Here is a 13,208-nt window from a genome sequence, read left to right as displayed (position 1 = left end):
AATCCATACTTATTATCTGAAAAAGCCAATTAAGGCAGGAGTCAGAAAAAAAAAAAAATCACAAACATTTTATGATTGTAGGGCCAAGGTGTTTTCTTCATGTATGATTGGAACTTTTTGTCTTCATCCTTGGATGAGCTCTACTTTACCTATAGTTTAATATCTACATTTTATAATTTCATTCTCTTTAAAATACAGTGAGAACTGAGTCTCTTGCAGAGCAATCTGAGAGTAGCATCCTTCCAGGCTTTTACAATTCCCCACCTCCTCTTCAGTTTTTTACCATTGACACTCTCACACCTAATTGGTTAGCTGTGGGTGTGGGTGTATTTTTTTGTTACTTATACTGAGTTTTTTTTTCCAAAGTAGTCAACTTAATATTTATAGAAATAGCTCTTTCTTTTTCTTTCTTTCTTTCTTTCTTTTTTTTTTTTTTTGCTTTGTGTAATATTTATTTAAGCTACGTAATGCAATATGGCATTACAATAACAAATACAGCTGGTGTGCACAGAATTGGGAGTAAATACAGTTGACTGCTGGTAAATGCACGGCTCATAGAGTGAGAGCAGGATTATAGGGGCACTCTAGAGAGTTGACCACCAGCCAGAATATTTTATAGAAGGAAAGGTGAGCATAAGTTAAGTGGAGATGAACCAGCAATTTGGTTACATGGAGGCTGGTTAAGAGAGCCTCTCTAGTACATCTTTTTAGAACTTTTGATTTTTATACAATGGGTATAGGCTATCTATTTTAAAATTATATAAAATTTAACAATCACTGTAACTGCATTTTTTCTTCATAACTTAGTTGTGATACAGGGAGGGCTCTCCACCCCTGACTCCTCCTTTTTTCTTTTTTCTCTGACCAGTCAAGTTGGAACCAATAGGAGGAAGATAGAATTTTCATTCATAATGGGAAGTTATTTTATAGAAATAATTCATCTAATCAGCAATGTTTATTTTTTTCTCATATAAGTATAGGCAAAGATTGTTCTCTAGGCCCCAGCTACTATAAAACAAAATGCTTTAATTGCCTTTATTTCATTTCTCTACTTCAGGTGATGGATCGCCCTGGAAATTACGTAGAACCAACAATCGTGACAGGTCTTGCCCATGATGCATCCATTGCGCACACAGAGACCTTTGCCCCAATTCTTTATATCTTTAAGTTCAAGGTAGAAACTAACTCTCTCTCTCGTCCCTAGTCTAATGTCAAAAAAAATGAGAAGACTGGGGGGAAATGAAGGTGTATTAAATTTCTCTCAATTAGCCTTTAGGGAGGTTTTAGAAAGCCACTGATTAGTAGAAATTTGAGGGTGAAGGATAAAATATGATGAGATAAAAACTTCAAATCTAGAAAGCATATCAAGCTAGGGGCCACGGGAACCAAGATGAGGAGAGGACCAATGTTGGAATTTAAGGAGAGTTTGGCCCTCATCTCTTGTGTCCATACCTCTGAATGGTGTGGGACAACTTCTGCAGACAAGGGACTGGATAGTTTGATATCCTGAGTCTGAGTATCAGCAGACAGAGTGAGAAAATGCCGGTGGCAGTGTGAAGACCTGTTTAAAACCTGCTTCAGGGGAAGGCTGTAGAGGTTTTAACATAGGATGATAACTAGAGGGTCTCATGCCCACAGAAAGGCCCTATTCTTGCTAGCAAATTTTTAGGATTACATTTTGAGACTGCAGAAATTTAATCAGAGTTTGAATTGTCATGATTAACAGTTAAAGGATAATGAGACTTGCACTGTGTCACAGCTATATGATTTCATTCCTTTAGATCTTGCTTTAAATTGTGTATCTTCTTTTCACATAGTGACTGGAGAATATTAATTTTTTTAATGTGTATATGTATATATGTATTTGTGTGTGTGACTATGAGACCTTGAGCAAAATATTTAATCTCTCTGGGCTTCAGTTGCCTTAACTGTAAAATGGGGACAATATAGACCTTTCTCCTAGGGTGAGGATTAAATAAGTAAATGCATGAAAAGTGCTTATATCAGTGATTGGCACTTAGTAGAGTACGTAAATGTTAGCTAGCATATGTAGTAGCTGGAATGAAAGAATGCACTAATCTTTGTTTCTCAATAAAGTATAAATGGGGAATAAAGTTACAAAACATTATACAGAAGAACCATAGATTTAATAAAATGTCAACTTTTTGGTTCCTTTTGTGCACTAAAATTATACTGATGCATCTCATGAAAGGAGTTTAGTATCAGTGAACTTTGATTTGAACACTATCCTCTAACAGCTTCTAATGTCTGTCCTTTTAGAATGAAGAAGAGGTCTTTGCATGGAATAATGAAGTAAAACAGGGACTTTCAAGTAGCATCTTTACCAAGGATTTGGGCAGAATCTTCCGCTGGCTTGGGTATATCTTTTTTTTTTTTTTTTAATTCAATTTTATTGAGATATATTCACATACCATGCAGTCATACAAAGCGTACATCCAGTTGTTCACAGTACCATTAAATAGCTGTGTGTTCATCACCAAAATTAATTTTTGAACATTTTCATTAGTATGCACACACAAATAATAAGAATAAAAATTAAAGTGAAAAAGAACAATTAAAGTAAAAAAGAACACTGGGTGTTTTTGTTTTGTTTTGTTTTGTTTTGTTTTTGCCCCCATTTTGCTACTCATCCATCCATACACTGGACAAAGGGGAGTGTGATCCATATGGCTTTCCCAGTCACATTGTCACTGGGTATATCTTTATTTGACTATTTTGAAACTTTGCTTCAATCTGATTTGTGTAATGAATCGACTTTATAAAAGGAAAAAGAAATCATCATAGTTGAAAATCCGTTTTCAGCATTGAGACTCTTAGAGTTTTTGTTTGGGTTGTTTATATACTAGTTTTGTTTTTGATTTCCTATACTTTAATCTCACCATGCCTCCCTTTTTACTCACAGACCAAAAGGATCTGACTGTGGTATTGTAAACGTCAATATTCCAACAAGTGGGGCTGAGATCGGAGGTGCATTTGGTATGTAGGGAATCATTTCTCCTTTTCAATGTTGTGCAGGAGAGGAAAAGTGGTAGATGCTGTTAGAAAAATCTGACCAAGAAACTGAAACCCTGCTTATATTCTGAAATAATACTCATATCTGATCTAACATACATATATGTTAGAGCATATATTCCATATTCAAAGTTACTTTTCAGGGTCCTGCACTTTACCCTCAGATGCAGCAGCACGCAAGAGCAGGGACACTTAACCTGAGCTATTTTAACTGAAATGATGGCATCTGTTTCTGGCAGAGAGGGATCAAGACCCAAGAAAGATTAAGAACGACTGCTTTAAAGCCAGAAAACATCACATGAAACATTCTGGTTTTTCTTTTCAAAGTGGGCATAGTTAATGTTAAACATTATTTTTACTAGAGAAAATGCAAAATTGTATATTTTCTCTGGACTCTGTTCTTGTTTTCTCTTAATAAACCTTGAATTAAATTTAGTACTAGCTGAAAAAAACTTCCCAACAATCATACTAAGTTTTACTTTTCAAAAATGATCCAAACTATAATAAGAACAGACTACCTTGTTATTTTTTTAATATAGAAGTAAAATAAACATGTATTAATACCTGTAAAAGTTTAAATAATTGGTGGCATTCTTATTATATTTTTAGACCAAATGGTGCAATTATTGTTCATTGTGCTGTTTTTCAGCCCCTGACGAGCCTTGACCTCCACTACATAGTTTCCAGTGCCTGCGTGTCTATCTGCTCGTTCTTTGGGTTTTTAATCCCCGTTTCCAGACCATGCTTGCTTTCATTTAAGCTTTCAAAATTTTAAAGTTTTTAAAAATCCTTGTAAAGGAAGGAGCAGTTCCTACACTTTCTTCCTCCTTCTTCTTTCCCAGAAGCAATTACTTTCAGACTTTTCTTACTGAAAGAAGAAAATAAATTTACCTTTGAATTTACCTCAGTTTTTCTAAATAGTGTGGTTTAACTGCTCTCTTGATTTGACAACTTTAGATATTCTCTATTGACCTTCTGTTATGATAGATTAATCTTCTTAAGCCCTCCTTTTTCTTATATCTTCCCAATATGATACAACATTATTTCATGAAGTGAGGTCCAAAGGAAACCAGGCCCTAGCTTCCAAGACTCTTCTCTCAGTGGAGTCACAGAGGATGTGCTTAATTCCTCTTGCAAAGGATTGTGATGAGTGTGAAATGCTGTCTACCAAGAGAGTTCATTAGTGACTGAGTGCTTTTACCGGGGGCTGGTCATACATGCACCCTCTGCCTAGCACATACCAGAATGCCAGATTCCCAAAAGAAAAGCAAGTGTTCAGAATGAATTCCCTTGTTTGTACAAAAAGAGCTGAGGGTTTAAGAAGTCACTCTCTTATCATTTAGGGAGAATTTTATGTTAGTGTAGGGGACTGTTTACCAGTCAAGTTCCCAGCTGCCAGCCAGGGGCCAGCCTTGCAAGCAGGCCTTTACCAGGCCTTCTGTCTTTTTTCTATATAGTTTGTAATGATTTTTTCATCAGAGTTTTGAAGACATTACCCATTTGACTTCTGGTTTCCGGAATTGCTTCTGAAGAGTCTATTCCATTTTAATTTCTGATTCCTTTTTTCTTCTCAAACATTTTTGGGATCTACAGTACTATTTATATCTAATGTTTTGAAATTTCACAATCATATGCCTCAGTGGAGATCTTTTTAAAATTTTTTGTTTGATAATCAGTTGGGCAGTCCTTTGTATCTTTTTTTTTAAAATTACAGCTTCATGTGATATAATTCACATACCACAAAGTTCACTTTTTTTAAGTGCACAAGTCAGTGTTTTTTTAAGAATATTCAGAGTTATTTATCCAGCACTACTATCAAATGATCCTTTAAATCCTGGGGCTCAATGTTTTCAGTTCTGGGAGGTTTTTCTTTTTTTTTTCTTTTAAATACAGTTTTATTGAGATATATTCACATAACATGCAGTCCTTCAGAATATATACAACCAGTTTGTTGTATCATCATATAGTTGTGCATTCATCACCACAATCAATCTTTGATCATTTTCATTACTCCAAAAAAATAAAATTAAAATTAAAATTAAAAAAAACATCCAAAACATTCTATTCCCCTCCTCCCCCCATTGTTCATTTACTTTTTTTAACACACATTCATTGTTTTTTAACTTTATCAAAAAATTAAAAAACAATAAAAAAAAGTTTTTCAAACAAAACAAAGGAATAAGAAAAAACAAATAACCTAAAATAACTACATTGCTTCTAACATGTTCCTACCATACCCCAAGAAAATTAACAAACCATAACCAAACAAAGGGATAAGAAAAACAAGTAACCTAAAATATCTACATTGCTTCCAACTGGGAAGTTTTTGCTAGTTTTCCTTGGTAGTATTTCTTGGATTTTTTTTCCCTACTATTTTCTGTATTTTCATTTCTAGAAATCTTATTAGTTGGATGTCATCTCTCAAATAATTGATCACCCGATTTCATTATCTTTTCCTTCCTATTTTCCATCTCTTTATAGACTTTTTGTTCTTTTAAATGGGAGATTTCCTCACATTTTTCTTTTAATGCTTCAGTTGAGTTTTTTTAATCCTCTGCCATCATTAGAAATAATACCAAGGCCTATTTCTTGTGCTTTGATGACATAATTTAAAATGGAATTCTATGGAATTCTATGTTCTATGGAATCACTATTTCTCTTAACCCTCTAAAGACATTAATATAACTTTTTAAATATTTTAATATAAAAGCAGTATATGTATAGAAATTAGAATATATAGATCAGCGTAAGTTAGAAAATAAAATTATATTCCACTATCCAGAGGTTTCTACACTTAACACTTAGGCAATAATAAGGTTGGGGTTTTTTTGTTTGTTTGTTTGTCTTCTAGGTTTTCTTCTGCTTCCTGATATGCTTCAATTTCTTAATTCCTTTTATTTTGTTTCCCCCTTATTTCCTTTTTTGTATTTGTTTGGGACTCTGTCTATTATTTATTTACATATTTACTTGCATGTTCATTTATTTATTTATTCCCATACCTGCTGAATATTGGCTGTCAACTCATACCAGGAATGAGAACTCAAAAGCTGATCAGCATCTTTACGTGTGTGGGTGGTTCTTGTTGAATGGAGGTCTTGGCTATGAGGTGATTGGGTGGAAACCTGGCCTTTTTTTGTTATAGAACTTTCAACAAAGATCACTATCCATAGTTCTTTTTGAGGAGTATTCTGTTTTTTGTTTGTTTGTTTGTTTGTGTTTTTCAGAGAAAGACCTTTCAGACTCCTGCAGGGCATATTGAAAGGTTAGCTGCCAGCACTGAAGAAGCTGGAGAGGGGAGGAAGCCTGGGGGTTTTCAATGTTCTGTACACATATTTTTACCAATATTTTTGGTCTGGTCTGTTACTCCTGACCTTCACTACAACTGGCATTTCCTGAACTGAGAATGTCTTTAGTTCTATTCCCCAATCTGGTCCACCTTATTTCTTGTTGAGTTGGGTAGTCACCTGAGAGTGATAACTGCTCCTCTTAAACATTTTCAATAAATTCCTATTTTCAGCCCTCTGCTCCCCTTCTGCTTCCTGGGGTAACTGTGGCTCTTGTCCCGTTCCTGAGCCTCTCTGGACTTCTGTGAGAAAACCAGCTGCTTCTCAAAGGCACTCCCTCTGCAGGCTCTTGGGTTCCATCTTCCTTCTTGACTGGATTACTTAGCATTCTCCATCTGCTTCCTGCCCTCATGTCTTAGTGTAGGGTCACAGATATTCCCTTGTTTTGACAGGAAGCATTGCTCTTTTTGTATCTTATTCAGTTAGAGTGTTGAACTTTTTTTTTGTAGTAACAGATACAACTTAGAATTTCCCATTTTAATCACTTTCAAATGTACAATTCAGTAGTATCAATTGCATTCATAATATTGTGCTACCATCACCAATATCCATTACCCTAACTTTTTCATCACCTCAGACAGAAACACTGCACCCATTAAATGATAACTAACCCTTTACCCTGACCACTGGTAAACTATAATCTACTATCTGGCTCTATGAAATTTGCTTCTTGTAGATATTTCAAATAAGTAAGTTCATACGATATTTGTCTATTTTTCTTCTTTGTTTGCCTTTTTTCACTCAATATAATGTCTTCAAGGGTCATCCATGTGGTAACATGCACTAGAACTTAATTCCTTTTTACAGCTGAGTAGTCAATTGTGGTTATTTAGCACATTATGTTTATCCGTTCATCGGCTGATGGACATTTGGGGTGCTTCCACCTTTTGGCTACTGTGAATAATGCTGCTATAATCATTGGTGTACGAATATCTATTCTAGTCCTGCTTTCAGTTCTTTAGGGTATATATCAAGAAGTGGGATTACTGAGTCATTTGGTAATTTTATTTTTAACTTTCTGAGGAACCGCTAAACTGATTCCCACAGTGGCTGCACCATTTTACAATGCCACCAGCAATGTATTAGGGTTCCTGTTTCGCTACATTCTCACCAACACTTAACTGTTTTCTGTTTTTTTTTTTTTTTTTTTTAAATAATAATCATCCTAGTGGGTGTGAAGTGGTATATCATTATAGTTTTTGATTTGCATTTTACTGATGACCAATGATGTTGATCTTCTTTTCATAGTGATGATTTTTGAGATAAGGGGACAAAATCTTCACTCCATCATCTTAAATCTGGAAATCCATTTACTTTTCAGAAGCAGCATACACCACTTTGGTGACATAGAATTCTTCAGGCCTTTTGCACAACCTTACAATTGGCAGGGCTGGGAGCCTTAAAGCTGCTTCTGTAGTCTCCAGTCTGTCCTAGCACCTATCCTCTCAACAAATAGGTCTTGAGCCCACACTAATAACTAGCATTGTACTGGGGTAGCTGCAAAGTTGAGTAACATACCTCTCTGTATTTGGAGAAAGCAGACATGCACATAAAGAATTATAATAAAATGGAAGAAATACATTCAAAGCCTAGCCCATGATTCTCCTAAGGGCCCAGGGATCACCTTTCAACTTGGAGACTACAGGTTACAGTTAATCTTGGGGGAAACCTGGTGTGCCTAGATACCCTTTTTGGGTGATTTGAGGCAGTGACATTTAAACAAAGGCAACTGTTTTTCTCTGATTTTCCTATGAGTTTCTCTCTCCACTTCACATACATTCACATACTCTCAGACACCCCATCCTCTGGCTCAGAGCTCCCAGTTTGGCTAATTCATCCTCTCACATAATTCACATTCACTCAATTGCTTACTGAAGTTACGAAACACTTGTTTACAAGACCAAAATGAGGGGAAAATCTTTGTATTCCACTGAAGATATCTGGAGCTCTCTGAAGTGCAAACAGTTTCAGGGAAAGGGCCTGAAATAGGCCTAAGGGGAGGGAGGTACTGGAAATAATTTATGTAACTAGCACAATGCCCAGCACCTAAGTGCTAAGTTACTGTTGGTGTTAGAGGGTGTGTGTGTGTTACACTAAGCTAAGAGTGGCTTCTTCTACCTGTGAACTTGTATAGCATTTTATCCAGACCCCCTAAGATTCTCCTCACATCCAGCCTTGAGGCAGAGCTGTTTTGTATATGTCTCCTGATTGACTGGATTATCCCTTCTTGAGTCTTCACAAGCCATGCTTTTGCATAGTGTCACAGAAGAGGCACTCTGGAATCAGTGAGGGATTAAGGCAATGGCAGGGTTTCACAGAGGAGATCCTGTGGCTAACTGTACATTGGGGAAAATGAATATAGTTACTGGTCAGGGTAGATCTCGTTTTTTTTTTGTTGGTTTGTTTGGTTTTGTTTGTTTGTTTGTTTTTATTTAATTTTTTAAAAGCAGTTAAAACCTTACAGAAAAATCATGCAGAGAGTATGGAATTCCTATCCCCCCCCCCCACATAACATTTTCTCTTATTAACATTTTTCATTAGTGTGAAGGAACCAAGATAATTATAATTATATTATTAACTGAAGTCCATAGTTTACATTAGGGTTCACTCTTTTCTGTACTCCTTTTAATGTCTTCATTTCAATGATGTAGGGGTAGGAGACCATACAGAAACTGCTTAAAAGATGTGAAATCATTTTGTATTTCTTTAGGAGGTGAAAAGCATACTGGTGGTGGCAGGGAGTCTGGCAGTGATGCCTGGAAACAGTACATGAGAAGATCTACTTGGTAAGAAAAAGACTTTGGGAGGATGGGGTTTGGGCTGAAAGCTGTCGGGAGTAATGCTTTCATACTCTGCTACTTTCTGCTCCGTCTTCATGCTGTTTCACTTGATTTGTTGTTTTTTTTTTTTTCTGTCATTCCACAGCTGTCTCATCCCAGAGAATCCGTTTGGTACTACTGTTTTCCTACCCTTCTCATCCAACTTCATCTAGTTCCCAGTGTCTGGCTAGAAAAGTATCTATTTGGTATTAATTGCAGGAGATGGCGTAGGAGCAAGACACTTAGAGATCACCAGCAGGAGAAAGTGGAAGAAGCTGCCCCTTTAACTTTCTCCTTGAGGGCGGTTAGCACCCTTGCAGACTTTAGTAGCAGTGGGAGACGGAGGTGGAAGAAGAAGGCGTGCAGGCCTGGTTTATAAGCTGGGGATCCTGATGCTAGAATAGTGAGCATGAGCCTTGAAAGTGGGTTAGCTCCTTCACCCCACACATGAATAGCTGGCTTGGGAGCCTGCTTCAAGGAGATACCGACTAGGAGTTGTTCTTTTTATGTTTTTTTGTTTGGTTGGTTGTTTTTGCTTTTCCTCCCCCTTGGGAAGAAATAACTTTTATCCAAGTATAATAAAACAGAGCATATGGGGTCAGCCCATGCAGTGTCATCCTGCAGAAAGAACACTAGGGGAGGAGCCAAGAGACACGCATCCCGTTTACTGCTTCTCACCAGCTCCTCATAGCTTCAGCTACTGTATCTCAGTCAGGAATTTCTGAGGTGCCTTTGAGGTGCTGTGGCTTGTAAAGTCTCAAGCCCAGGCACATTCTTCGCCTGCTTCTCAATCTTTGAAGTCAGATATGTGTCTTTTACTTTTCTTCTGAACTTGAGATCTAGAGGGACAAACATATTTAGGAGAGGCCTTTGGGATTTTAATGGGGACACTTTTCATCTTGGGAGACAAACCAGGTGACTAGTTAATAGGGAAATTTATATTCTAAATTATTATAGTTTCTTATTTTATTTCTATCAAAATGGAAAGATTTATATTTCTTGGATAATTCAGCACAAATTATTGAGGGATAAAGTTATAGCCTGCATATTCTTGTGCCCAAATAATACTGAGTAACATGTATAATAGGTGTTTTTCCAACTACCATATCTGCTTGTTGCTCTCTCCTCTTTCTCCTCCCCTCCCTCTTTATTTTTTTCTTTTGTTATAAAACAGGATCCATACTAACATTGTTTTGTTTCCTAATTTTTTTCTTCACCAGTTTGTAAGTTGGACATTTTGCCTTGTTAACATACACAGATCTGCTATATTTTTAATGGCATGAAAATATTCTATATATAGTACTAACATTCATTTAATTTTGTTCTTTTTTTTTCCCCCTCTAGTACCATCAACTACAGTAAAGACCTTCCTCTGGCCCAAGGAATCAAATTTCAGTAAAGATATTTTAGATTCACATTACATCAAGTCTTTTAGGCATTCTTGAAGCTATTCCTTCTAGGGAAGATGACAACCAAAAGATTTGCCCTGAATAAATAAACCATTTTGTATGTGACAGTGCCTAATTTCCTATGCCCCCTAGGTCCTGCCTAAATCAAGAGACTCATTTAAAAAAAAAAAAAAAAAAGAAAGAAAGAAAATTGTCATAACAGCCATTTTTAGTAAAAGATGGGTTGGATTTTTATGTCACTAGTTATTGTTGTTCATGGTTTTTATATAGTTAATGATTATTTTGTAATTAGAAAAGAAAGTTCAAGTGATGGTAGCAATTGGGAAAAATCCAGAACAAAATGGAGAAGAAAATAGAAATGTTCTCAGTAGTTGCAGCAACGTCTCCTAAGCAATTAAAGAATACTCATGGCAAATACTGATTCACACTACTTTTCTCTGGCACGTATTGGAAAAGATGCTCTCGAAGGGCAGGAGTATCCCTCATATCCAGAGGACCACAGCACAATACTCACGTGGAATGCTTTGCTGTATTTCATATGAGTAAGAGTATTTATCATCAGTTACAGCGTCTCTTGCTGATGATGGCTTGTGTCACCATGGAAGAGATTGGCGGGTGAATTGTAGATTTTGCTCTTGCCCTAGAACCGGCCACCTGCCAAGGACTCCGAGCCAGAAACTGCCTGTGCCAAATTCCAGTGAAAGTGCACCTCAGTTGCTGTGCCTTCCGCTTCAGACCATTTTCTTTTGCTGTGTGGTTTCTGAAGTTGCCCTTGGATTCGTTCCCAGAGAATAGCTATAGTGGGCCTGGCAGTATATGCTTACAGTGAACTGAGGAGAGTTTCCTTTGCCAAGTCTTGCTGCCTCTCATTGAGAAGCTGCGCAGGAGGAGCCTTTGGACAGATTCAGCCCAGGGCCCCCTGCCAAAACTCTGATTTTTGAAGTTCTCCCTGGCAGTCTACTTTCCCCCACTGGGTAGCAGCCCTCCCCAGCCCCTGCCAGATTGGGTCAGGGCAGACATCTTCAGAAAAGATGAAATTTGTCGACTACCTAATGCATCGGAATATTTGGAGAGATTTGGACAACTGGCAAAGAGTGGGTTAAATTATGACACAGAGAAGCAAGCAAATGAAACTAGGCAATTGTAAACTTAACCAGGGAAAGAAAGGTATTCATAAAAAATTCCATGGCCCAGCTGCAAATATGTGTGCTGACGTCTTTGTTGAACATATTAAGCCATGAAAAAAGAGTTATTTTCTGTAATGGGAAATCAATAATGCCTAAAATTACAAAAGAAGAAGTACCAACATAGGCTTAAGAATATAGAAGTAAATTCCAAAAGAATCATTGCCTTTGAGGAAAGGCAAATGGGAAATGTGGAGATGAGGGATGGCTATTTTTTCAGAGCAAGCTTTGTAGAACTTTTTGGCTCTTTAAACCAAGAGAATGTATAACTCTGATAAAAAGTAAAACAATAAAGGAAATTATGCCATGGAATCAGGCATTCTACATTTCCAAAGCCCTCTTCTCACCCTGCCTACTCAGCACATAGCACGCATTCTTGTTTAATCCCCCATATTGAACAAGGGACTTTAAAAATATCTCATGAAATAAGCCTATTGAAAGCCAAATTTTCCTCCATAATGTTCAAAATAGAGTATATTACTGTATATTGAGCTATAGATGTCCTTTTTTTAAACAGTTAAAAAAACATGCAGTTTTAAAGTTATGCTATGGTTTTCCTATAATCCTTTTTTAGGTCACAATGTTTTAAGTATTCTAATCCTCTTTTTTTTTTTTTTTTTTTTTTAATCATCATTTTATTGAGATATATTCACATACCACGCAGTCATACAAAACAAATTGTACTTTCGATTGTTTACAGTACCATTACATAGTTGTACATTCATCACCTAAATCAATCCCTGACACCTTCATTAGCACACACACAAAAATAACAAGAATAATAATTAGAGTGAAAAAGAGCAATTGAAGTAAAAAAGAACACTGGGTACCTTTGTCTGTTTGTTTGCTTCCCCTACTTTTCTACACATCCATCCATAAACTAGACAAAGTGGAGTTTGGTCCTTATGGCATTCCCAATCCCACTGTCACCCCTCATAAGCTACATTTTTATACAACTGTCTTCGAGATTCATGGGTTCTGGGTTGTAGTTTAATAGTTTCAGGTATCCACCACCAGCTACCCCAATTCTTTAGAACCTAAAAAAGGTTGTCTAAAGTGTGCGTAAGAGTGCCCACCAGAGTGATCTCTCGGCTCGTTTTGGAATCTCTCTGCCACTGAAGCTTATTTCATTTCCTTTCCCATCCCCCTTTTGGTCAAGAAGATGTTCTCCATCCCACGATGCCGGGTCTACATTCCTCCCCGGGAGTCATATTCCACGTTGCCAGGGAGATTCACTTCCCTGGGTGTCTGATCCCACGTAGGGGGGAGGGCAGTGATTTCACCTTTCAAGTTGGCTTAGCCAGAGAGAGAGGGCCACATCTGAGCAACAAAGAGGCATTCAGGAGGAGACTCTTAGGCACAAATACAGGGAGGCCTAGCCTCTCCTTTGCAGCAACCGTCTTCCCAAGGGTAAAACTT

General features: G+C 37.0%; 1 protein-coding gene across 1 annotated transcript in view; it reads left to right on the top strand.

Moving 5' to 3' along the window:
- The window catches only part of ALDH7A1 (aldehyde dehydrogenase 7 family member A1), a 50,327-nt gene extending 39,499 nt beyond the window's left edge, over positions 1 to 10,828 (top strand). The window contains exons 14-18 of the mRNA XM_037801706.1: positions 1,058 to 1,174; positions 2,281 to 2,378; positions 2,924 to 2,997; positions 9,088 to 9,163; positions 10,541 to 10,828. Of these exons, the coding sequence (XP_037657634.1) occupies positions 1,058 to 1,174; positions 2,281 to 2,378; positions 2,924 to 2,997; positions 9,088 to 9,163; positions 10,541 to 10,595 (420 nt within the window). The 3' untranslated portion in view covers positions 10,596 to 10,828. The remainder of the gene's footprint in view (positions 1 to 1,057; positions 1,175 to 2,280; positions 2,379 to 2,923; positions 2,998 to 9,087; positions 9,164 to 10,540) is intronic.
- Positions 10,829 to 13,208: the final 2,380 nt, after the last annotated feature.

Source organism: Choloepus didactylus, chromosome 13 (genome assembly GCF_015220235.1).
Source record: "Choloepus didactylus isolate mChoDid1 chromosome 13, mChoDid1.pri, whole genome shotgun sequence".
NCBI lineage: Eukaryota > Metazoa > Chordata > Mammalia > Pilosa > Megalonychidae > Choloepus > Choloepus didactylus.
Note: the sequence above shows the minus strand (reverse complement) of the source record. Positions and strands in the feature narration are given on the sequence as shown.